Below are 27,242 nucleotides of genomic sequence, written 5' to 3'. Positions count from 1 at the left end.
ATGCTTGACGACGGCGTTATTCGGCCATCTAAGAGTCCTTGGGCATCGCCTGTCGTATTGGTGAAAAAGAAGGATGGTAGCCTGCGCTTCTGCGTCGACTACCGAAAACTCAACCTGATCACAAAGAAAGACGTTTATCCGCTACCGCGTATCGACGATTCACTGGACAGGCTACGAAACGCACGTTACTTTTCGTCGATGGACTTGAAGAGCGGCTACTGGCAAATAGAAGTTGATGAGAGAGACCGTGAGAAGACCGCTTTTGTGACGTCCGACGGACTTTATGAATTTGAGGTGCTCCCCTTCGGTTTGTGTTCTGCGCCAGCAACGTTTCAGCGACTAATGGACACGGTACTCTCAGGCCTCAAATGGCAAACCTGTCTGGTGTACCTCGACGACGTAATTGTTTTCTCCATCACGTTCGAGGAACACTTACGGAGACTGAAGACGGTCTTTGAAGCAATACGCTCAGCTGGTCTAACTTTGAAACCTGAAAAGTGCCATTTTGGCTTTGAAGAACTTCAATTTCTCGGTCACGTTGTCAGTCGTGAAGGTGTCCGACCTGACCCTGATAAAATCTCTGCCGTTGCTAATTTCCCAACGCCATCAGATAAAAAGGCAGTGCGACGTTTTCTGTGCCTTTGCGCCTACTACGGACGCTTTATTGTGGACTTTTCGCGCATCGCATGGCCATTAACGCATCTAACCAGAGAAGATGTCCCCTTCGTATGGGCTGAAAACCAGCAACGGGAATTTCACGACCTACGGCAACGGCTGCAGACGCCTCCCGTGCTCGCACACTTTGATGACGACGCTCCTACGATTCTTCATACCGACGCTAGTAATGTCGGCCTCGGCGCAGTGCTTGTACAGCGGCAGGACGGCGCCGAAAGAGTGATTGCTTACGCCAGCAGGACGCTATCAAGAACGGAGGCAAACTACTCTACGAGAGAAAAAGAATGTCTCGCACTGTTGTGGGCCGTCCTGAAATTTCGGCCATATTTGTATGGTCAGCGTTTCACCGTTGTCAGTGATCATCATGCACTTTGCTGGCTGACTAATTTAAATGATCCAGCTGGTCGGCTAGCGCGCTGGAGTCTTCGTCTCCAAGAGTTCGACTTCACGGTTGTCTACAATTCAGGGAAACGACACACCGATGCCGACTGCCTTTCTCGGTCTCCTGTTCAGACTGCAGTGCACGACGATAATGACACGGCTTTTCTAGGCGTGCTAGATACTGTCGCCGTTTCATGCCACCAACGCGAGGACGCAGAACTGGTTCCTCTTTTTGATTACTTAGAGGGAAGAACAGGCAGCGTGCCGCGGTTATTCGCCAGAGGGCTGCCTTCATTCTGCTTACGCCACGACGTTCTGTATAAAAAGAACTTTTCACCTAGTGGCAGCAGCTACCTACTCGTCATTCCCGCATCTCTTCGCGACGAAGTCCTACATGCCTGTCACAACGAGCCGACCGCTGGTCACTTGGGCTACACTCGGACATTGGCAAGAATTAGGCTAAAGTACTATTGGCCGAGACTTTCGTCGATCGTGAAACGTTACACACAGACATGCCTGGATTGCCAGCGCCACAAAGCCCTACCCGGCAAGCCAGCTGGACTGCTGCATCCTGTTCAGATACCGCAAGCGCCGTTCGAACAAATTGGCATCGACCTTTTAGGTCCGTTTCCACTGTCTACTGCCGGAAATAGATGGATAATCGTCGTCACGGGTTATCTTACGCGATACGCCGAAACAGGTGCTATCCAACGTGGAACAGCAGCCGAGGCAGCGCGATTTTTTGTCGAAGCCGTCGTCGGCATGGCGCTCCCGCAGTGGTCATAACAGACAGAGGATCTGCGTTCACGGCTGCGCTTCTGGATACCGTGTTGTGACTAAGTGGTACCACTCACCGAAAGACCACGGCTTACCATCCCCAAACCAATGGGCTGACAGAACGTCTGAATAAGACTCTGGCAGACATGATGAGTATGTACATCGACGTCGACCACAAGAACTGGGACGAGATTTTGCCATATGTTACATTTGCATTTAACACCGCTCGCCAAGAGACAACATGCGTGACGCCTTTCAACCTCGTTTACGGACGCGAAGTGACAACCATGTTGGACGCAATGCTGCCGCACGAGTGCGGTGACGACGAGACTGGTGCCGAGGAGTTCACGCAACGCGCAGAGGAAGCCAGGCAGCTTGCGCGTCTGCGAATCAAAGAACAACAGGAATACGATGCCCGACACTACAATCTTCAACACAGACCCGTCACATATAACGTCGGTGACCAGGTGTGGGTCTGGACTCCGATTCGTCGGCGGGGGCTGTCTGAAAAGCTCCTGCGAAGATACTTCGGCCCGTACACAGTTCTGCGCCGCATCAGCGATGTTAATTATGAAGTTGTCCCCGACAGCCATAACTGCTCCAAACGCCGGCGGCATCTGCCCGAGGTTGTGCATGTGCTTCGTATGAAGCCATACATTTCCTCATGACCTCAACTTTGCACCGTCTGTGCACAGCCTTCGGACATTGGTGCATCGGGACGATGCCTCTTTTTTCAAAGGGGGGGCAAATGCCGCATCCTGTATGGTCGCCGCGGGTATGTGCCAGGCGATGAGAACGACGCTGAAGTAGCGCGCGAGTGAAAAAACAGAGACGACAACGACGTCGCGTTGACTGCTCTGATAAAGTGCTTCCATACGTCCTCTACGCCGGCTTTCCCGTCTTCTACTAGGCTGCGACAATATTCGAGGCTCTATCGTTGAGCATGTGGCATCTTTCGTAACCTCTGCCTTGCCTTCGGGCTCTACACCCCGTCGGTCGATGCGTTCCAGCACTCTTGTATACCTTTTCACAAAATTATTTGAGAGCGTTTGATTGCGCCTAAGAACGGTTGACTCCTGGTAATTGGTCCGCGTAAAATGCATGCTGTTATAAAAAGTGGCGCGCTGAACGAGGCATTTTATGTTCTGTGTAGTTTTGTGTTCACCTTCGTTAATGAGAAAAAAAAGAAACGACATGATTCCTTCGGGTGCTGTCGTGTCTCTCGATTTGTTTGGATATTGCCTCTAGATATTAAAGAAAGGCTGGGGTAGTGGTTTGTTCCGGTGTTGGTATTGTACTGGATAATTGTAGGAGCGTGAAACGCAAGCACAAAACTGTGGTGCTCAATATGTAATATGTAAAAATATGTATCCCTCTTCAGAGATCTGACGACCGGACACGGCAGGTCTTAAAATCGTATGTTGCACCGTGTTTTTCGCATCGTTTTAAATGTGTAAGCATTTCTATGCCTACCTAACGAGGAAGCCCATCCGTCCGTCACGCAGGACAATCGCTTTCAAGACGGGGCCCGCAGCAGCGACCGAATCCACCTTCGTGCTGCATCTCGCTTCAACGCGAACTCAGAGGCGAGAACACAGCCTGCACGAAGCTATCAGTACTCGGCGCACTCTGTCCCCATCGCAAATCGCTTTCAAGATAAGGGCCCCGCATCTCGCATCAGCGCGAACTAAGGGGCGAGAATAGAGTGCATACGAAGCTATCAGCGTTCGGCGCATACTGCCCCCATTGCAGATAGCTTTCAAGATAATGGTCTGCGCCGCGACGCCATACGCAGCCGCCGCCGCAGTATGGGTGATGACGGTTGATAATGGTTCGACGCCAGTTGAGCAGGCGCTAAAGATCGATAACGGCTTATAATGATCAGAACGTCATCAGCGCACCTTGCGCGGCCGTCCGCAGCAGTTCGTATAACCACAGCGCTGTCATTTGTATTGGTAGAATGAAGTTTCATAACATTGATAATGACAGCGGGCTGCGTGGAGGTGTGGCCCAATGCTTATGCACATGTAGACAACTCCCAGAGTAGTTTCTGCGTGAATTCTTTTTTTTCGTTCACCAGTTTGGCTAACGCCCGTTTCGTACACCCTATATATACAGGGGATACATGTACAAGGGAACTTGCACAACGCTGCAGCATTGGTAGGGCTAGCGCGTGCTCCCCAGAGATAACCACACTGTCACCGTCGTCGTCCATGCACTGACCGCTGCATGGTCAGCGTGCCGCGAATCACAACCGCCCGGGACATCAACCGACGGTGGCAAAAGCACCGTCCCGGTGCAATAAAGGCTCGAGTCGATCGCGTTACGCTTGAAGGCACGAGACGTGGACTATGGCTCACGTGATTGTGGTAGACAGACACTTGGAAGTTATCGCATAGCGATCTCGTATAGGTTCACGTTCGCGTCTTCGCGTTTGACAGGATTACATTTAACCCTCGGCGCTATAGAATTGTTTGGCAGGCGTATATATGAGCGCAAGGTAACGACGTTCCCTCCGCGTTTTCGAGAGTGTCGCAGCTCTCTCATGGGGGGCAACCGAACAGATCGCTTGCGCTGACGCCCGTTACGGTGCCAGCGGAACCGCCTCGCCATGCGGACGCCGCAGGGGTCAACCTCGTGGCCGACTACCTCGCACGTGCACCTGAAAGACAGGTGAGCGCTGCAGCAGTTGGTGGCAATGTTCGAAAGGTCCTGATTCCCTCTATTAATCCCCTTTATAGCCTTTACAACCTTAATTGATAGAGTTATTGGACCAAAAAGTACATTCGTGGTTTTTAATGAACTGCGTGCAGACGCGTAATAGACTGGATGAGACACGTTAACGAGTTTTGTTTATACTGACTGGCGGATAGACACCCTGACTTCCGTATTTAGAACAGTGTCTATAGTCCTTATTCACAAGAGAGTAAATCTACAGAAAACCAGAGCTCTCTACCGAAACTGTATGTTTGTGAGGGACCAGGGTGTACCATGAGGGCTTTAAGCACCTCCACTCTCGAATAACTTTTCTACATTTGTGACCTATGGTGCCTTTTCGCTGCTCCGCATCATATGTGGGTTGCCTCTTTCTTCCAGTGCAAATGAATCTGTACAACGTTAAAAATGTCTGAACATTTCTACAGCTTGTTGCCGCATTTCCATACTGCAGGCCAGTTATGAACTGTCTAACTGGAGACGAGACTCTTATCCAGAAATACATGCATTCTGACACCCGCTTCTTTTTTTTTGCTGTTCTGCTGGGCAAGAGCTCGGGCAGCGACCCCTACGAGGACTGCGGCGTCACCAAGGGTTGCTTCGGCCTCGGGGACCCGTACATCCAAACCCGGGACTGCACCGTGCTACTGTCCTTCTCGCTGGCGGCGCAGGGTGACGGCTTCGACTTTGAGATGACAGGGGGCGTTGCCGTCACGAACAACATGTGGATCGCCGCCGGACTCACGGATGCACCCAACATGGTATGCGCACAAACCGCTGAGGTTGACACTCGCTTTACTTTGTTTCTGTCTTTATTTTCTTTCATTCATTCGTCACTTCGTCCAAGATGAAAGGCCGGCACTATCTCTCTCGGTAGTTTCTCGATCACTCGAAAAATTGCGTAGGCTTTATCAGTGATGCAGCCGCAGCGGAATAGTGAAACGCCTTGTGCGTGCTGCAGAGGATGCATGTGCACTACGGCAAAAAAATGGCGTCACCAAACACGATTCACGCATTGCAAAGCTTATATTCTTAACATATGATATAGATATATAGTGCGGGTCCTAGAGTTCAATATTGATCGCTCCCTATTCGTATAGATGATACGCCGTAGTCGGAGGTGGTGGGCGCCAATTGGCGGTCCCCCCCCCCCTCCCCGTTTTGCTGCCGGAGCCTATTCACGCCATTTCTGGGCCCAGCGTTTAGAACGCGGGGGGCGCCATAGCGGAAAACAGTCGTCAAATTTTGGGCAACAATTTGTACAGGCCTGATATAAACTCCGATGAGCACAGGCTTCAGATTGATGGATCATGCCCGCTATGGATGAGCGAGCTCTCTCAAACGCGGCCATTCCCGCTCCGATCGACATACGTAAAGCCAAGTTGAACGGCGAGTGAGAGGCTAAATATAGCTCCAGTTGCGTCATGCAGTTTAAAGGTGCGCCACGTATAAAAAAAAACATGTATATATGCACGGTAGCAATAAGTAGTAATTATTTTCAGACAGCGTTGGCATTTTAAGTCCTATGGAATTTCGTTGAACACGGTATTTTGCGTGAACCACCTCATTAACCTCCTTGGAACCTCCTAAAAGAAGAAGCAAGAGCAAGCGGGTGACACATGCGGAAAGAGAGGCGTGACGGGTCGGCCCACTTACTCACAAGCCTCATACACACACTGACTTCCCATACTTTGAATAGAGTGTCAGTGAGTGACAAAACGTGTGAGCGGACTCGGGTGCGAACGGGAGTGAGTGCAGGTGAGCTTGAGTGTACGTACGTGAGCCTGAACGTGAGTGACTGTTGGCGAGTGTGAGCGGACCTAGTTACGTGAGTGAGTTACGGTAAGTGTGAGCGCACGCAAGTATGAGCATTAGTGGGTGTCGGTGATTGCAAAAAAAAAAAAGTGCGTACGAACGCGAGTGAGAGCTGGCGAGTGTGTGTAGGCGCGAGGTGGGAGCACGAATTCGTACAAAATGTGTTGGCCTAATTGGAACCGTTACGGTATTGAGAAATCTCCAGCGCTTAACGGACAAGAGAAAATAGTCAAAAATGAGAAAAAGCAACAGGATAGAAGAAATGCGCCGTTTCCTAATGCTCTGCCATTTTTCCTGCCTTTTTTTCTCCTATGCTCTGGAAATTTCTTAATACTAGGAGCGTGAGTGAGTGCCGACGTGTGGGAGCACACGTGGTTATGAGTGAGTATCCACTTCTTGAGCCGACCGACGCCGCCACGCGATTCCACCACGTGGCCGACGCCACCGCGGAGTACACTGGGTCCGCAGTCAGTGCTCAATTTGTATTAAACTACCTCTCGCGTCGGCCAAGTTTGATCAGCCATCCTTGCTGTGTGCGAAATCAAGCAAACAGAAGCGCGAAAGCCTGCAGGGACGAAGGCCAGAAAAGCCTCGTTTTAATAAAGCAGTTTTGCGCTTGAAGGTGTGTATTTGTTGCAGTAGGGTTATTTAGGTACTACTTGTTGCTGCTCTGCGAAATTCCGCAGACAACAGAGCCCGTCAACGGCACAGTTAAGAGGGGTCGGGCAGAAGGTGGTGTAAGCCGATTCGTCAGATGTGTGCCATGTCCTATCACTTGCGTTCCCGGTCAGAGGCCGACCAACCACCCATTGATTAATGGATTCGATCGTCCTATAGAACAGTAATGTCTGCTGTCAGGCTAGTTGGCACATGGCTTTTAGAAATGGTTTTAGGCGCAAAAACTAAGACATCGACAACAGCACAAAATACGCGGGCGGGCGCACACTGGCAATTGATATTTAATTTTCCCGATGCTTGGCTGATACGCCCTCAAGCATGCGAACGGGAACATACGCAGGTGCATTCACGTCAGACAGAAACCAAACCTAACCGTATCCTATCAGCCAGCAACCTAAACTCATTCTCGTGAAGAGACAATGACGGAACGCTGATACACTGATCGCCAAACTTTCTAATATACATCGCCTCTGCTAGTTCCCGTGCCTCAGTATCCTTGCTTTTCCGTAGTATTCATTTGTTTTCCAGCAAAGGTTCGCACGTGCACACATGGAAGTGACACGGCAAATGCGGGCCTGTCGTATTCTTGATTGATGGAGCATGCTGTCGCAGGCGACCATTTATACAACGCCCAGTTTGGCCTATGTATAACTTGCCGCAGTCTAAAAGAATCTTGTTAACGATGCCAGCGGAACAGTTTACACGATGCCAGCGGAAAAGACCTGGTTGGAGCCAAATGTAATCTAGTAATGGCAATAGCTCGTTTCGCTGTTTTCGAATTGGCGGAGAGAACGAAACGACAAGAATTCTTTCTTTGCACGGTGGTGGTACATCCAACAAGCACGGTTTTCATTAAATGTGAGAGGAAGGTCTAAAAATTGCAGCTTGTCAAAAGTAGGAAGCTCATGGGCAAACGTGAGCCCTTGTCCAAGCACTTTATTTTGTCCTTAACAGACTCTGTGTAGGTAGAGTCCTGTTGTTTGTTCAAAACCATCAAAAAGTCATCTGCGTACCTAGAAATCTGCAAAGACTAGTTTTTGCGGCTAAAACCATTTCTAAAAGCGTCTTGTGGACGCCCGCGCTTAAGAAATTCAGCTAACGTGCCATTAATAAATCAATCTTGCACCTACCCTGCTAGGCGCTTAGCAACGCGCGGGTAGTATTGTTTGCTAAACGGAACTGCGCAAGAAAGAAGACGTGTGCATCGACCGTGCGCCCCGCGCCGGTATGCACTTCGACCCGACACGCAGCCCGAGCAACGGCGAGGAAGAAAGTGAAGCCAGAGGAATCAAATTTGACGGCGAGGCCCCGGCAACAGTACCCACCCGACGGTGCTCCAGATAAGAGCGGAATGTCACGTATTGCTGTATAACCCAGATCAAATCATCATCAGCCGCAGCAGCCTATCTTTATACCCACGACAGGACGAAGGACTCTCACAGCGATCTCCAATTACCCCTGTCTTGCGCATGCTAATTCCAACTTGAGCCTGCAAATTTCTTAATTTTTTTCCTGATTTCATCACCTCACCTAATTGTCTGCCGTGCTCGACTGCGCTTCTCTTCCCTTGGGCACTCATTCCGTTTCTCTAATGATACACCGGTTATCTGCACTACGTATTACATCGCATGCCCAGCTCCAATTTTTTCTCTTGATGTCAACTAGAATATCGGCTATCCCCATTTGGTCTCTGATCCACACTGCTCTCTTCCCATCTCTTAACGTCAGGCCTAACATTTTCCGTTCCATCGCTCTCTGCGCGATCGTTAGCTTGTTCTCGTACTTCTTTATTAACCTCCAAGTTTTTCCCTCCATATTTTAGCACCGGTGGAATGCAATAATTGTACACGTTTCTTTTCAGCGACAGCGGTAAGCTCCCTGTCAGGGTTTAGTAATGCCTGCCGTATGCACTCCCATCCATATTCATTCTCCTGTAATTTTTTTTTATTATCAGTGTCTCCTGCGAGTAATTAACCTAGATAAACGTACTCCTGTACAGACTCTAGAGGCTGACTGGCTCTCATGAATTCTTGTTCTGTTGCCAGGCTATTGAACGTTACCTTTGTCGTCTGCATATTAATCTTCAACCATACTCTTACATTTTCTCGGCTAAATGCCTCAATTTGTTTGAAATTAATCCCCAATGTTGCTCAACAGGACAATGTCGCATGCAAACCGAAGGTTGTTGAGGTATTCACCGTTGATCCTCACTCCGAAGTATTCCCAGTCTAATTGCTTGAATACTTCATCTGAGCATGCAGTGAATACCAGTTGAGAGATTGTCTCCTTGCCTGATTCCTCTCCTGACAGATAAGTTTTCTATCTATCTATCTATCTATCTATCTATCTATCTATCTATCTATCTATCTATCTATCTATCTATCTATCTATCTATCTATCTATCTATCTATCTGTCTGTCTGTCTGTCTGTCTGTCTGTCTGTCTGTCTGTCTGTCTGTCTGTCTATCTGTCTGTCTATCTGTCTATCTATCTATCTATCTATCTATCTATCTATCTATCTATCTATCTATCTATCTATCTATCTATCTATCTATCTATCTATCTATCTATCTGTCTGTCTGTCTGTCTGTCTGTCTGTCTGTCTATCTATCTATCTATCTATCTATCTATCTATCTATCTATCTATCTATCTATCTATCTATCTATCTATCTATCTATCTATCTGTCTATCTGTCTGTCTGTCTGTCTGTCTGTCTGTCTGTCTGTCTGTCTGTCTGTCTATCTATCTATCTATCTATCTATCTATCTATCTATCTATCTATCTATCTATCTATCTATCTATCTATCTATCTATCTATCTATCTATCTGTCTGTGGAAAAGCAAGGTAGCTGTCGAATCTTTGTAGATTTACCCCACGATATTCACGCAAGCCTCCTGTACTCCTTGATTATGCCACTATGACAGCTGGTATCTCTACTGAATCAAATACATTTGCTTAATTTGTGAAATTCATATAAAGAGGTTGACTGTGCGCCGCATATTTCTCAATTGCCTGATTTATTACATTGTAGATAATAATTGCTTAATTTTACAACATTAATAAGAGAGTAGCAATCACTGTAATAAAGCTAATAGGACATATAGATCTTTTTTTATTTATTTATAGCGTATTGCAGACCACACATTGGTCCTTGCAGGAAGGGCACTCAAGCGTACAAGGCATATAAGAAACAAAGCATGCAAAAAACGTAAATATAGAAATATAAATACTATACAATAAATACAAATAGATATGCAGAACGGAGAACAGATGAGCAACGCACTTCATTAGGAAGGTTTTAATACATTGTGGGTCGGGAGTTCCACTCAGACACTGTTCTGCGGAAGAAAGAAAATTGTATGTATTTCCCCGGGCGTACTGAGGGGTTAATGCATATGTGTGATAATGACGAGTATACCTTGTTGACAAAGGGGTCATGTATACTGAGGGGTCTAAGGATAATTCACGATTAATTAGTTGCTGTAGGAAATTCAGGCGAAGCACCTGCCTCCCTGTCTCTAGGAGGGGAATGTTGTTTGCCACTATTAGCTGTGTGGGGGGAATCGGTGCGCTTAAACTTGGAATAAATTAAACGAACCGCCTATCTCTGAATTCTCCATGATTTTAATGCTATGTTTAGTGTATGGATCCCATGCATTCGTACTCTAGTTTAGGTCTGATTAAAGTCAAACAACCTAATAATTTAATGCTGGCAGGTGAATTTCTCAATTTGTGTTTTGAAAGCTAAGTGTAGGGACGGTAGAACAACAAATATTACTAATATGTAAATTCCAGGAAAGGTTATTAAAGAATGCTACGCCTACCATACGTATAATATTCAACTTCTTTTAGCGGTGAAGCGGCCAATGTGTATTCATATTTCAAAGGGCTTTTCTTGAAAGTAAAACGAAAGCAGGCGGTTTTGTCTTTGTTCAAAGTCATGCTCGACCTATCACACCATTCTTGTATATTGTGTAAGCCTAGATCAAGTTCGGTCTGGTCATGTACTGAAGGAATTTCCCGAAATGAGACGCAGTCGTCCGCAAACAATATAATTTGTGCACGTGGTGCACCAACGGGGACAATGTCATCTACTTAGAGTAGAAACAGCAGTGGCCCCAGGACGCTACCCTGGGGTACGCCGTATGTTACGGGAAGACAGCTGGAGTTGTTAGCTTCTATTGAGACAAACTGCACGCGATCCGAAAGATAAGCTGCTATCCAAGAAACTATAATGTCAGGAAGATTGTCATCTCTAAGTTTTGGATCAGTTTATGATGAACTACTCTGTCAAAGGCCTTACTGAAAGAAAAAAGAGCGTTAATTTGACCGTTACTATCTAAGGTTTTTGCGAATTTATGAATTACAGTTAACAGTTATGTCGTAGATGAATAGCCTTTTCTAAAGCAATGCTGGTAATCTGTTAATATAGAATTTATTTCTAAAATTTTGGCGATATGGTTGGCAATGATGGAGGTAGTTGACGAGATTAATGGTAGTAAAAGCCTACACTCCGACCTCCAGTCATGATTATGAAGAAAGATAACAGTTTTATGAAGATGTTGAATTGTAGTCATGGGTGACTTCAATTCAAAAGTGAGGGGAAAGCAGGCTGAGCAGCAAGCATTTGGCAACTACGTAATCGGTTCTAGGAACACTAGAGAAGCGATGTTGGCAGAATTCGAGGAAAGCAACAGACTCCGAATAATGAATACCTTGGAAGCGCAGCAACAAAAAGTGGACCTGGAAAAGCCCTAATGGAGAAACAAGAAATGAAATAGTTTCATACTCTCTGCCAATCGCTGCATGATGCAGAATGTAGAAGTGTTAGGTAGGGTTAAGTGCAGTGGCCATAGGTTAGTGAGGTCTGTGATTGCTCTAAATTTGAACAGAGAAAGAACAGAATTAGTGAAGATGAAACAGGCCAACTTAAACGCATTAATGATAGAAGCAGACGACTTCAGGATGGATTCTCAAACAAATATGCAGTTTTAGAACAAGGACCCTATAACGTCAAACTATTCCAATATGTTTTTATTCCAATCTCCTGACGTCAATTTTGCGTAACCGCCCACGCAAGCATCGGGCGGTTACCCGCAGCGTTGTCTGAACCGACCAATGAAACGCTCTCCTCGTTCATAGGCGGTCACTTTTGCTTGCTTGAAAAACGAGTAACATGAGCCTACACTGAGCGGCTTGTCTTATCTAATTGGCTGACAACAGAAGAGGAGCATGCTCAAGTGGAGAGGGATTCGATGGGGCCGAGCCACTGCACTGAAAATCGATAACCGGATGAAGAGGATGTGGTCGACGTCTGCGATTGGCCCGCTTTCCCTTACTTAGGTTGCGGTGACTGGTCGCAAATGACGGCGGCATGCAACGAAAGCTTCAGAATGAGCTTAAAACGGATCCTCAGCAAAGAAGAGTTGGCATAACGGGGTCGTAAACGTGCCGAAAGTGCTGGACAACATTACACGGCCGCGCAAAAAGTTTTATTATGCGCAAATAAACCCATGCTCTCCGGCAGGTTCGAGTAGCCAGTGCCTGAGCGATCGGCGGCAGCCATCCTTTATTCCTTTCGGAATGGGGCAGCCTGCGGCTTTTCAGAAAAAAAATTCAGTTTTGTTCTGCATATTAATGCATCTTAAACGCGTACAGGTCACTTTGACGCGGTGAGTTGTTGCGCTTTTGTGATGTTGCTTGACAGGCAGGTGAAGTGGGTGCAGCCCGAAAACTTTTGACCAATAGCCGACGGCTAATGGCGAAAATACATCGAATCAGAAATAACCATTTTTCTATTGTTCGGTCAAATCATGCATAATCAGTGTGTATACGTCATTTCAGATGGGAAGCTAAAGCGGTTTTCGTGACTTCGTGTGACAGACAGGTGAAGGGGTGGGGTGGGTCCAAAAAGTTTTTGACCAATCGCGGATGGCCTATTGCAGAATTGTAATAGAAAAAAGTTAGGAATAGTTTTACGTCATTGCGCGCCAAGACGATAAAGATAAACTCGATGACCACTCGATCCACTCACTCACTCGATGACCGCAGAAACGCTTTCAAAACGCTGGAGTGAAGAAGCGCGGCAACAGCAGCGAGAGAATTGACCTTCGTGCTGCGTCTCGCTTCAACGCGAACTAAGCGTCGAAAGCACAGCGCATACGAAGCTACCAGCATTCGGCGCACTTTGTACACATCGAAGATCGATTTCAAGATATGGGCGCCTGCGTGCCTCGCCGTACGCAGCAGCCGCCGGGGTAGAACGCCCCCCCCCCCCACCCCGTCCGTGCCTCGCGCGCGGCGGAAGACGGCGTGCTTTCTCCACGCTTTCCTCTTTTGCGCACACGAGACTGAGCCGCGACCGTCGGCTGAACCTCGCAAGCTTTCACCCGCACGTACAGCATACGGCGCGCGGCGACGATGTTATCGCCCTTGGACTTCATACGGAACCTCACGGCAACGCCGACGTTAAGAATGCGCCTGGGGTGTCCGTATAATTGCTATCGCTACAATATCAAGGTAATAAATCAAACCGTAACTCGGCTGATTTCAGAAGCAGCAACTGAAGTGGGAGGTAAGGCACACAGGCGACAGTAGGTAAGCTCTCCCAAGTAACGTAGGACCTAGACCAAAAAAAAAACCCCAGTTAATTTCCTGTTTAATCTAGGGTTCAAATTAACTCGGTGCAGTTCAGGTAGCACGGCTATACGTGTAAAATGCTTCAAGATAACTAGGTCGGCAAGCTCTTTTTGCCTAACTGTAAGTCGACGGTGCTAAACTAGGGGCATGCAACTAAGGGCTCGTGTGCTGCGAAGCTTTACAGAATGTGGTCACCGAATCACGCGGGATTACAGGAAGCGCGATATACGTGATCTAAATAAGCAATGACGCGCCATTACAGCAATAACCAGCACAACAGCGTCGCAACGTCGCGGGCCCCCGGCAACAGTAGTGTCACCCGACGGTGCTCCAGCGAAGAGCGGAGTCCGGCACATTGCACTTTAGAGCCGCGTATTATCCGTGCATTCGTATATCCGTATTTGCCATACAATAATCTGTACAGCAAGAAGGAAGAAGAAGAAAAAAGAGCGATGCGCGATTTCGGCAAGGTACTTCGGTTTTTCTCGATGAAAGGCACATCGATATGGGTCTCTTGCGCTACTAAAATGTTATTTCAAAGTTTGTAACAGATCGAAAATTATCGGATGAAGCAGTTACTATCAGTTACTAATTTTTTTTTCTGTCGCATTTCGATGGGAGGGAACTGCAATAACGCCCGTGTACTTAAATTTAGGTGCACGTTTAAGAACCCCAGGTGGTCGAAATTATTCCGGTGTCCCCCACTAGCAGGTGCTTCATAATGACATTGTTGTCTAATTCAGCACGTAGAACCACAGAATTTAAATAAGTACTTCAATTTAAATCTTTTTTTTTTCTGAACTTAACTTCAAGAGTGCGGAGCTCGCGGCCGGACTGGAATAAAAAAAAAGGACAACACACTAGGGCGACCTTGCCGAAACACAACAGATTTTTCAGCAAATCTGTTTCTTTCGAGAAGTTGCAATAAGAAATTCAGTTACCTGCAATTAAACAACGTGATTTTAAAACGCTGGTCGCGTATGACTCGTCTGTGAGAAGCGCTGCCCGCCCATTGCTTTCGAGCACCTCTTAAGGATTTTTTTTTTTCGAAGGCGCACATTTTACTTCTAGTCAGTATAGCCGTGATGGTCTTACAATTTTCACTAAATGTGATATCGTCGGCATCTTTATTTCCCCCAAGGCAGCGGGTTAAATTCTGCACCATTCTTGAAACACAGTTATAACACTCCGGACTGCTCGCATAAGTAATTTATTGCAAACGTCCAGAATTAACCGAAAAAGTTGGAACTTTGCTTACATATCACCCTTAACGTATCACTTATTTTCTTTAAATATAAACAAGGTGCATCATTTAGTTCACTGAGGACACCGGGAAAATATGCTACGAACTTCGTAGAACGCATGAACATAGGTAAAAGACGAAGCTTTAGTAATTATTTTTAACAGCCCTGTTTGAGCCACAAATGTTTGCCACACAATCAATCAATAAATGAATTAATGAATGAATGAATGAATCAATCAATCAATCAATCAATCAATCAATCAATCAATCAATTTATTACGACGTTACGCACAAGATGTGTAATATTACACATAATAATATATTTATTAATACATTATACGCATAAGATGCTCCAGCCATTCCCAGAAGGTGTATGTAAGCCTGGTGTGACGTAGAATTCTCTCGACACACTGGCAAACAACCTAATGTGGCAGTTTTAAGTTAAGCGTAAAATGCTTGTGTTAGCGTTAGCGTGCGACGCAACGCTAACGCAAAGAAAGACTGCACTGCGCGGCACAAGGTAGTGTTTTAGAATAGCGGAACGGAGAAAAGCGTTAACGTTAACGCAAACAAATACAGCGCCATCTAGATGTAAAAACACAAAGTACTGGAAAGCCAAATCCACACGAAATGCCGAGCTTATCCAATGCCTAATCCGCAAGTGTGTCCCTAAGTCAAGCTTATCGAAAGCCACAGTCGATGCGTTAATTACGCATGTAGGTGTTTGGTTTGAGTGTTGTTTTGTCGAGAGTCGCGAAACGCACCGATTGTTCTTAGCATGCAGCGATCGAGTGTTCTGTGGGACCCATATTACGTGTCCTTTTTAAGTTGGGATGACATCGACGCCCTCATGCTTCGGGAACGAGAGCGACCGCGCGGGTTCTACGTGTCCTCAAGATCCACTCAACATCGAAGCTATTCCGGAGGGGACGTTTCGCCGGCAATTTCGCTTCCAGAAATCCGATTTCCCACTTCTTTCCACTTTTTTGCAACGGACGCCCATCTTGACGTCCGTCCGAATGAGTTCAAGACGAAAACCTCCGTCAGGAGGTTCATATCGTCGTCATCGGTAAAACGCACGCGCATTGTGACCACAGCACCGACCACACTACTGTGTTTTGCCGCGGAAAACGTGACATGCATCGGCTTGACATGCGGCTTTACACCAAGCGAACGAGCGAAATATACTTGGGCGCCATCTCGAGGCGGATACAGCAAACATGAGCAAACATTAGCAAACCTTCTCGTTAAGCCTACTGCGCCGCAAATCGAGAACGTATATCGTAAACAATGCCAATTTGTCACCTGTGCGCCACTGTCGAAGCATCATCACACAAATCTAAAGCAAACACGAGCATTAGTGGGGAACGAATGAGCCGAACAGTGCAGGCCGACGACTCGATAGATCCGAAGCGGGCTGCTCTCACTTCGACTGGCGCCGCCATCTTGCCGTACGTAAGGCACCCCTTATTCTATGGCTCCCCTTGCGTGCGTTAGCGTTCAACACTAAATCCTGAAAATAACGTACGTACGTAAGAGCTCCAGCAGCGTTTACGTACAGCGCATGCGCAGTGTGGTGCACGCAACGCTAACGCTAACGCCAACTCTTTGCGTTTGCTGCTTTACGCTATACTAAAACTCTCTAGTATGACGCTATTGAGTGCGTTCTAAAGGAATGTTCGTAACATGACAGTCGGCAGTAAGAACGGACTTGAAAAGCGATTATGTGACTGGCCTGTTTTCGGGTTTCAGGGTGAAATTTTCAGTTTTCTCAGGAAAATCTGCGTGACTAACAAAACTGCGGTTTTGTTCGGACACCTATAAAATCACTAGAGGCGAGCAACAACGGGCAGCGTGCGTGTGACCGCGATGGCCGCTCTTTGTGGTCCAGGGCATGGCGAGCGTCGTCGACTGCTTCCTCTACGACGGCCAGCCGGACATGCAGGAGTCGTGGAACTCGGACGCCAAGCAGAACATCGTCCAAACACCGGTGATTCCCAAAGATGCCGGCTAATTAAGAATGGCGTAACAACCGGAGGACGCATCTGGCGTATGTAGCATATATTCACGGAATGAAACGCGACACACTACAAAACGATGAGCAAAACGAGAACAAGGTGAGAGCGGGAGCCAAAGCTTCGACAAGTGGACTTGTCTTTTTCAGGGCGGTTTGGAAAAGACAAGTGCACTTGTCGAAACGTTGGCTCCCGCTTTCCCCTCGTTCTCGTTTTGCTCATCGTCTTGAATTTCCATCTCCCGCCTTCCCCATGTTTTGCCTGGGCACACTACACAGGCATTTATGCGAGATTGCCTTGCCATGTGATGCGGACTCGGATCTAAGAGTACACGAGGCAAAACTACGCCGACATCACACGAAGTCACGACAACGGCAACAAAAAGTATGCGCATTAGTTGTCCTAAATTCACCCGTTTCGTTCAGCGAGTATAGCGCATGTCGACAATTTGTTTTTGTTTTTGTTTTCTTCCTCTCGCACACGCTTTTAGGCGAAGCGTGCATTTAACCTCCACCCCCCGTCACCGCATGTCAGTGCTTCCCGCGCTACAGGCCTGCGGGTTTCGACGACTGGGCAGCTGACGGCAACAGCTTTGGCGAACGAAACCGTAGTGGCGGCAAGCCCACTAGAGGAACAGGATGAGCGTTCTCGTGGTTGCTCTTTCCGCCAGCATTCGCTTAAAAAAAAAATATATGGTTGCCACCTGCAAGCGACGCAAATTCTGATCTGCATGCTGCAGGCACTGATTCCGGCTAAAAATAGAAACGTTTCATCATTCGCACGTGGTCCCTGTTCGTAGGGCTGAACTTCTTTTCTTTCTTTCTTTTTTTTTTTTTCGTGTGAGGCTAGGCTGGTGCGCATCGGGATAGGCACCGGCGTTACCGACAAAGTTACGCGCATGCTCGGAAGGCTAAACTGAGCAACTTGATAAAGTCTTCTTGATGAAATTTAAGCGCGAAACTCGGACGTAGACGCAAAGGAGACTTGGGACGTGACTAAACTGCCTCGAACGGCCAGTCGTGAGGCAATCTTGCGTGCATTTGCGGGCTTGTTTCACGCTCGGAAAGCACTATTATGTAGCACGTATTGAGCAACAGAAAGCGGTATAGGCAGTTTGCCCTGTTTCCCTGCAATGTTCTAATTGATACTTTGATCTAATTATAATATTGGATAAGTTGATTGATTAATTAATTGGGACTAACTATGTCACTAGGCAGAATGAAAAAAAGTAATCTGAGTACCTCCAAGCGAGGGCAAAGAACACAACCTTGGTTGTGTCCAGCTACGTGCAATTCGCATATTTTTAAACTCTGGCTACAGTTAGCTGGGACACCCTGTATCACCATACTGGAGTACTTCCTGCCTTTCAAGAAGCAACAACAACAAAAAAAAAGGGGGGGGGGGGAATGTTCCTCCATGCTTTTCCACAATCAGTCGCTCAGTCACTGTGTTAATAATAAATCATCCAAATGATTTTTTTTTGCATATCATTGTTCTACCAATTACCCGACTATGGCTTTGTGCCGTTGAGGATGAAGGCGTCAGTTCGGTTCGTGGCCGCGGTATATTGACGCTAACTGAGATTTTTGGTGGATGCTAATATGTATCACGTGGTGATCTCTACCGATGGAGCACACGCGCTGGTGCGGGTGACCTTCGGTGTAACGCTGTTCCGCCTACGTCTCTTTAATTTTTGTCTAGGGGTGTTGGAACAGTCAAACCTTCAAATCCTATCAAATCAAGTACAGATATTCCACAAATACTACCTCCAAAAATATCGAATAGAATATCGAATAGTTTTGTCTTTTCTAAAAGAGAGCGAAATATGAAGTTTGTGCATAGCCCGCTTCGTGACGAAATGTTTATGCACGTACATTATATGACGCATGTATACCCGGCCACAAAATATTACGGACCATGAAATCTGAGAAAAAGCTGAACATCTCCGCAACCTCACAACGCAGTCCGGTATTGGCATTTCGGACCTCGACTTACCATAGTCGCTTACTGTTTTACTGGCTACTCCTACAAGGTGCTCGGGAATTGAACGTTTTCGGATATCTCGTGGCCCGTAAGCTTTTGTGGCCGGGTGTACTTGTGTAATATCGTTCTGAGGTGGACGGCCGCACAACTGAGAAGCTTGTCAATAAGTAATAACGGCTTTCATTTACCTGAGGTACCATAACAATGACAGCAGTGAAGTAATCGAACTTGCAGTTAGTGTTGTGTTCGTTGAAGGTGAGAGATACTAGAACACCATACGTTGCTTCAAAGAGATGCGACTTCATCCGGAAAGCGGAGCTCCAGTACATTTTAGTTCTGACGACCCCACCAAAGGGCAAAACATGAGTACCGGGGATCCCAGTAGCTAATTTGGAACGAAGAAGTAACAAATATGCTGAAACTGATGAAATAATACATTCAAGCAAAAATGTTTTTATAGAGGATGCCTAAAGCGAGGCATTATCATTGAATGACTGGGAATTATACATCTGAAGTTATCTGCGCCATGCGTTCGCTCAGGAAGATCGTATCTCGGCGTAGCAAACACAGATATTCAATCAATCAATCAATCAATCAATCAATCAATCAATCAATCAATCAATCAATCAATCAATCAATCAATCAATCAATAATTCGGTCGGCTTTATTAGTTTAACATAAAAATGCGTGCCCATAATAATTTAACTGATAGCCAACAGTCCAGCAGCAGTTATCGGTCAAAAGCATGCTGCATCTGCACGTAGGTCACAAGGACTAACGTAACGAAATTCTAAAGTAAAGAGAAACGTGAGGTATAAAGAATGACTCATTCATTAAGCGATCGCAATTTGTCATGAGCATTGAAGTGACGAAAAAAAAATACAACCGCGTTTAAGCATCCTAGAGCAGGTCACTCGAGAATATACTGATGATTTAGATAAAAATTTTACATTATATTTTGAAGTTTCAGGTTATTTTTATTGTGAGTGGCAATGCATTTTAAACATTTGCACCATGAAAATGAGCAAGACTTATCGCCCATTGTGACACGTGAATAAATTGCAGTTACCGCCTGATGTTTGTCCCCTACTGCGGAGTGGTACCATGAGCATGCTAGATGGAAGCGGATTATTGTTACAAACAGAATTTTTTTAGACGATACAGACTTTTTAAATAAAAATGCTATAAGAACGAGCTGTTTTTTGCAGACGAGTTCTTAGGTGAGGCAGACATACTGTGCCGGTAATAACGTGAATTTCATGACTAAGTAACAAAAAATTATTGGTTAACTTTGCTATTGGTGCCCCAGTTGTTTATACGGCGAGTTCTAAAGCTGTCAAATTTTAATGCACCCTCATTTTCTTGTAACCTTGAAAATTGCACCTAATTCGAGATATTTATCGCCGATATTCGACGGTAAATCTAGGGCGCTATAAAGTTATTCCAAACTTTCAGTCCTCCGTATTTGGTCAAAAAATTATCGGGCCTTCTCCACTTCGCCTGTCTCTCACGCGAGGTCACGAAAACCGAGATAATGCCCCATCTGATATGTCGCGTGCACACTGATTATGCACGGTTAGACTGAACGAAAAAAAATTATATTTTCATTCGATGCCTTTTTCGCCGTAATACTCTGCCGTCGACAAAACGTTTTCGAGCTGCGACCACTTCGTCAGTCTTTCACGCGACCTCAGAAAACCGCGAAAACTGATAGCGTGAAAGTAACGTGCACGCGTTAAAGATGCATTAATATGCCGAACAAAACTGATTTTCTTTTTCTGAATAGCCGGAGGCTGCCGCATTTCGAAAGGAACAGAAGATGACTGCCCATCGATTGTTCTGGCACTAGCTATTGGGAGTGACGGCGGAGCATCGATTTATTTGCGTGTAATAAACATTTCTCCGTGCCAGTATAACGTTATCAAGCCCTTTTGGCACGTATGGGACATCACTTTGCCAGCTATTCTCTGCCGAGTATCAGTTCTGGCGGCATTTCTAATGTTCCGTTGCATGCCGCCGCTATTTTCGACCATCCACCGCAAGCTAAGTAAAGGGAAGCGGACCAATCGCACACGCCGGCACCACCCTCTTCGGCCGGTTATCTACTTTCATGGTGCTGGCTCGGCCCCATCGAATCCCTGTCCACTTGAGTGGGCTCCTCGCCTCTTCTCAGACAATTATATAAGAAAACCGCTTTAAAAGGCAACGTGATTCCCTTTTAAAGCAAGCAAAAGTGACCTCCTGCAAACGAGGAGCGCGTTTCATTGGGCTTTTCGAACAACGCTACGGGTTGGCGCCCGATGCTTGCGTAGGCGGTTACGTGAATTTGACGTCAGGAGATCGGAATAAACACAGATTGGAATAGTTTTACGTTATACATGGCCCCCTATAGGCAATACCGTACCCGTGAGGCCTAGAAGGCGGCCTCGCGGCATTTACCTAAACGCACCGCGTGACGGCAAGCGCGAGGAAGTTTGATGCCGAACGTCTCGGTTAGTCGCGGCAGCTGCCGATACAGCACGCCTTGCCAGGCACCCCTATGCGGGCATTTGCTGGATCCACATGGGTTCGCATCAAGATGCCACTGCCTCCAAATGCGACATTTAGACGCTGCCCCAGAGACACTAAGAAAAAGTTTAAAAGTTTTTGTTACTTAGTCTCGTGAAGCTCACGTTATTAGCGGCAAAGTATGTCCGCCTCGCCTATAGGAGCTCGTCGTCAAAAACTACGCTCATTATCTGTTTACAAAAAAAAAATCTGTACGGTTTAGAAAAAATAACAGCTTGTATAGTGCGATGCGATCTAGTAAAACGCGATGCCTTGTTTTGTATACAACGGGATCATTTGGAACAGTCCTCAGTTGCATCGTTCACTCTCCATCAAGGCTCCAATATCCGAAAGAAGCGAACATTCGATAATTTCGAATAGAGTATTTTCGAATGGAAAAAGAATAAAGTAGCAGAGACTATTCAATTCGTATTCTAAACTGCTAGTATTCACACACCTCTACTTCTTGCTTTACACTTGTGAACATTATACACGAGGAACATCCACGCACGTGAAAATGCAAGTAAACAGATATTTAGCTTAATTTGTGATTTCTAATAAACAAAGGTTCGACTGCCGTGTATAAATGCCAACTACAAAGAAATTTCACTTGGGATATATATATATATATGCACTATAGATTTTTACTACATAATAATGAAGCAACCTTTGATAAAATCTTGGAGGGCGCTAAAGCTATGCTTGACTGCTTCTCACGCTTCCCGGCAGCTGCAGCTTACGTATTTTCCTGGAAACGCTGGCGACGAACACGATGCGAGAAGGCGAGCTTTCTTTCCTTTTTTTTTTTTCTTTGATGATGTTGCTAGGAAACGAGCGGGCCGCGCCGCTCCTATATACTAGGACAGACCTCAAACGGCAGCTGGAAAATAGGTTTGTGTTCGAGTTTCCGCGTAATATGTTTTCTCGTATATTCAAGTTGCGTTCTGGCGCTATCACGTCTGTCGGTTGTGTGCAAGTCGCACTTTACGAATTTTCTGGCGCATTTTAATTTGAGAAATTTAATTAGTTCAGCAACGCCTGCGCGCCACGCGGAGGGTCTGCGTGGTTTTCGGCATGATTATTTTTTCTCGGCCGCGAAATGCCAACGCCGTAGTTTCTTCGACGCGGGGCTCTTAACGCTATCGCGCTACAACTACAGTGCCGGTAATGTTATCATTAATTATTGGCAACACTTAAATAGCTCATGATCTGACGACCGCACGATGCCTATGAGACCTTAGCGATGCCTCCGAGATACTTGAACGCGCCACATGCAGCCACGGCGAGATTTCGGAGGTCATGCCGAGGAACCGCACTGGTTCTCAAGGTTCCGGACCATGTGTAACTTCCGGCCAGTGATAATGGCCGCGTTATTGTCGTTATTTCTTTCTAAATTTCGGTGTCAGAACGCTATTTTTGCGAGCTTTCTGGGATACAACCAGGCGTACTTGAAACGTAATATTTCACGCTGAGGCTTCTCTGTATTTTGTGCGCTCCAAAATTTTCTTGTAGTTGGCCTTTAGATTTGTTTTTCCTCGAAAGCTCCATCCATGCCAGTCGGGGGCAAGGGGTCCGCGGTTTGCTTGTTAGCTCGTTCGTTCGTTTCACTCTCCTTAACGTTTCTTCCTTTCGTAATTACCGGCTGCAGACGTCACCGGGCATAACGTTCGGCACCCTCGGAGTGGTGGACGGTGCGCTTCGATGTGCTTGGAACCGGAAGAACCTAACCATCGCGCAAGGGAAGACCTTCGACATCGCCAAAGAAAAGTACTATCTTCTCCTGTCCTCTGGACCGTTCCTGGTAGATCCAGCCACCGGCAAGCCTACGAGCCGAGGTATATAAAGAAAGCCCCAGAGTGCCTCCTCACAAAAAAAACAAAGGGAAAGAAAGGTGCCGCTCGAGCATTTCGTCTGCGAAACTAACCCTTGCAGAAGCCTCACCAGATGGCACCGGCTCCAAGCTAATGCCCAGCTAAGCCTTGCGCTCCGGCTGACCTTCGATCCTGCCAGGTACCACACTGGTGCTCCTCTTTCGAAAGACGCCCCAACCTCTACCGTTTCACGTGGGAATTCCCCAAACGAACACCAAACCTGCCGTACCCAGACCCTGGCCCACCCACGGTATAGCCACTGTTTGCAGCACGCTACTAGATGACCAGTGAAAACAAATCGACCAGGTAAACCGGAGTGCAACAGCAAATGAGGCCCTGGAGCTTGCGGGTCTACCCTCAGATGTGAACCGAGTAATGATTAATTAACGTTTTCTGCTATATAGTACTACTGCTGCTTCCTGACTTGCGCAGAAGTGCTTGGGCACTGCGGGAGACTCTAGTGTTATAGTTACCGAACTCTCTCTCTCTCTCTACGTCTCCAGTAGTCATGGAGACGCGAGTAGCAATGGAGTCAGTAGCCATGGAGCCGCATTGTAAACACGAACATAATCGGGTGGAATCTGGCACCTGCGATGTCCTCTTTTATGCGTCATGCTTTTAAAAGTCCTGCCAGCCTTCAGGAAGGCCGTAAGCAGGGCTACGTATAGGGAATCGACAAAAATTAGAGGTCAGAAAGCAGGTTCTAGCACTGCTAACCAGTAGAGAGCTTAAGCGTTTTATCGAGTAACATCGCGTTACCGTTAAGGGGATGGCAGCAACGAAGCTGGTAGCAGCATTGTGTGGCTCATATTTGAATGAGAAAGCACGCAAAGCTAATACAGCAGTGAACAACCATACTCTACTTAATTGCTGGTGTAACGCGTGGGTAGCGATATAATCATTCACGTGCAGTCGTATTGTGATTATTTTTCGACGAGAACTCTCACTCAACTCGAATACGTTTACAACACATCGTAGCTTTATTTACACTTTTACCCGCAGCGCCTCGTTGGCATTACATAAAAAAAGAAAAGAAAACCATCACCACAGAAATGCAGCTGATACAGTGGTTACCGTGCATGTCAAAGAGAAAGAACAGTATACATAATGAGAACATATAAATTATCGATGCACTGAACTATCACAATTAACGAAAAAAAAAGGCGTCAGTCTACACAAGGTGAATAACACATCAAACACAGACATATAAAAATGAAGAGCAGCCAAGCACACAGCTGAATAGACGCGACAAAGGACTGTCATTTCGTTCACTAACAACCCTTTCCGGTAAGTGTTTCGATTCATAAATTATTTTAGTGAAGAATAAATTTTGTTAATGTTTGTGCTACATTTACATTCCCGTACCCTATGCTTATGATCTATTCGTTTTGATGTATGATGTGGCTCTAGAATTTACAGCCGCCGTCAGATCTAACAGGCACATACAAGGTACATTTATAGCAGTACAATTTGGACAAACACTATTTGTAATAAGCAAACATTAAGTGTTTTGGAAAGAATACGCATTGAGCTAGGATATTCAAGGTAGCATATATCCAGAACTCACTGCCACTCCCCGCAGTAAAATAAAGAAAGTGCTTAAGACGTGTTCGGGCTAAGTATGACGTCGGCTGCACCTGTTACGCTCTGTGCTACGTTGGACAACGCGTCACATGATCCAGCGATTATACTGCCTTCCACGGCTTCAGTAACCCGGTAATCCGTAAAATAATAAAATTTAGTCACTTAAGTATCCTTACGTGAGCTGAATGCGAAAGCATGATGACTCCTCTAATTAATTTGTTAAGTCTATGATGCGTGACGTCATAAGTTGTCACGTGTCCTTCACAACTCTACCTTAATCCACGTTGTTCTAATTTGTACAAAACTTAATCGACCTTAATCCACATTAATCCACCGTAATTCACTTTAATTCGTACTCATTCACTGTACTTCGCCTTAATTCACTTACTCCACCTTAAGTCACCTTACTCTAACTTGTTCTAATTTTAATTCACTTTACTTCACTCTAAAGCACATTAATTCACATTAACTCAATAATAACAATGATAATTTTCGAAAAGCACTAGCTAACACTGAAATAATAGCAAACATTTGTACGAACTACGGTTGGTGTTTTCCTTTTTTCTTGTTTGGTGTTACTTTTGTATGTCATGTTCTATTACAGTATTTATCATACTTTCAGCTAACATTGCATATTTAGCAAACGTTGTGTATAAGCTCGTAAATTATTTCCTTCACTTTTGTTGTATAACTCACTCACCTCTCTAATGCCGGAAGGCTCTGATTGTAAATAAATAAATAAACAATAAATTGCTGACATTGATTACCCATAATTACTAGTAATTAACGTTGTTATACAATTTACTATCTTCTGTATTACTACTGACGTCATACAAGACGCTGATTACGTCGCTGATGATGATGATTTTGGGCACCATTGCATGATCACGCTGGGTCATCTGCCTCGTGGGACATTTCATGCTTTCGCATGAATAAGTTTACAGGCAAGCTAAAACTTTCTATTACCTTGCACGATCAGTGTCAGAAATTTACGGACAGCAGAGTCGGAGAAAAGGCTGAATACTTACGCTCTCTGGTATTGATATTTCCAGCCTGTACTCTGGCATGTCCTAACAACATAGTGTTATACGGCTCGACTGGCTACAGTATGAAACTGCTCAAAAGGGCGGCGATTTCTCAGGTACTGCGGTCCGTAGACTTCTAACGCCGAATGTCAGACACGTGTGGGAATGAGCTTTGCTCAACGGTTTCAAAATAGAGAGACGCATACAATTGTGACGTAACGGTAAGAGCATTGGGCTGCTCTGCTAGCAAAAACAGAGAGAGAAGAATGAATCGTCGTGGTCGAGAATGCATCACTGCATGCGACAACACACAGCACAAAAAGACAGATTTTTTTCGGTGCAGCGCGACATTGAGGATGCGTTACGTGCGCGGCGTACTTTACCCGACTTCTCTGTCGAGCCACCCGCCAATAGGACAGTGACGAATATTTACATTTCGTCCAGTGTTCGCACATACATTTTCTGCACAGCTTGTCTGGCCAATAGCAGAAGCTGTATAATAATACCGCGGTGTCACGCGGCGCACTCTTCATCGCGATCAAGCCCGATCCGAATCGAATTTCTCGGTCGTGATTGGTTCCCTCGCGCAGCTTGCGCACAGGAGCCAATCACGACCGAGAAATTCGATTCGGATCGGGCTTGATCGCGATGAAGAGTGCGCCGCGTGACACCGCGGCATAATTGGCAGTAGCTTTGCACAGTATGTGTATGATCTGTACACAAAGTATTTAACCAGTTACGTAGCACCGAAGAATATGAGTCGGATACAGCAGAGTCTTGTGCCAATACGACTCGAGCACTTGTGCCAATACGCATCAGGTGCGGTATCTTGACCAGGCGCATCTTGACCCGGCGCCCGCGTTCCTTGGCGCAGAGAAGCAGATTCACACCAGCCGCTGTCTGACGGCCACGCCGCTGCTCCTGGCCCAAATGTACGAGGCGAAAGCGCGGGAGGAGGACCGCGTGCCCTACTAGGTCCACGGCAAGTTCCCGACGAAAACCCCCTTTGTTCGGTGCTTCAGTGCGAGCGGGTGAGGCGCTGTGGCACATTCTTCCGGTCGGACTGGCGTGCGCGAACAGGTGGCCAGGCCCTCTCATACTGCTTGTCCAGCTTTCTAGTCGATCGTCCGCAACGTTGTGGCAAAGGATGTTCGCTTCAGCTCAGTTCCCACGCACGACCTCCCCGCCGACAAACGTGGGTGGGGTATGGGGCTTCCCGTGTACCCTCTCCCAAATAAATAATAATCGAGGGCATTCAGAGTCGTATACAGACACGTCCGAAGGGTGGGTGT

The 27,242-nt window shown here is 46.4% G+C and overlaps 1 protein-coding gene across 1 annotated transcript in view; it reads left to right on the top strand.

Annotated features, from left to right (window-relative positions):
• Positions 1-27,242, top strand: part of LOC142588706 (putative ferric-chelate reductase 1 homolog) — a 58,017-nt gene that overhangs the window by 14,802 nt on the left and 15,973 nt on the right. Inside the window, exons 4-6 of the mRNA XM_075700522.1 lie at positions 5,003-5,309; positions 16,817-16,915; positions 23,119-23,305. Coding sequence (XP_075556637.1) covers positions 5,003-5,309; positions 16,817-16,915; positions 23,119-23,305 — 593 coding nt within the window. The remainder of the gene's footprint in view (positions 1-5,002; positions 5,310-16,816; positions 16,916-23,118; positions 23,306-27,242) is intronic.

The sequence above is a fragment of the Dermacentor variabilis genome, chromosome 7, assembly GCF_050947875.1.
Source record: "Dermacentor variabilis isolate Ectoservices chromosome 7, ASM5094787v1, whole genome shotgun sequence".
Taxonomy (NCBI): domain Eukaryota; kingdom Metazoa; phylum Arthropoda; class Arachnida; order Ixodida; family Ixodidae; genus Dermacentor; species Dermacentor variabilis.
The sequence above is the reverse complement of the archived record's forward strand: the minus strand, read 5'-3'. Positions and strand labels throughout refer to the sequence as shown.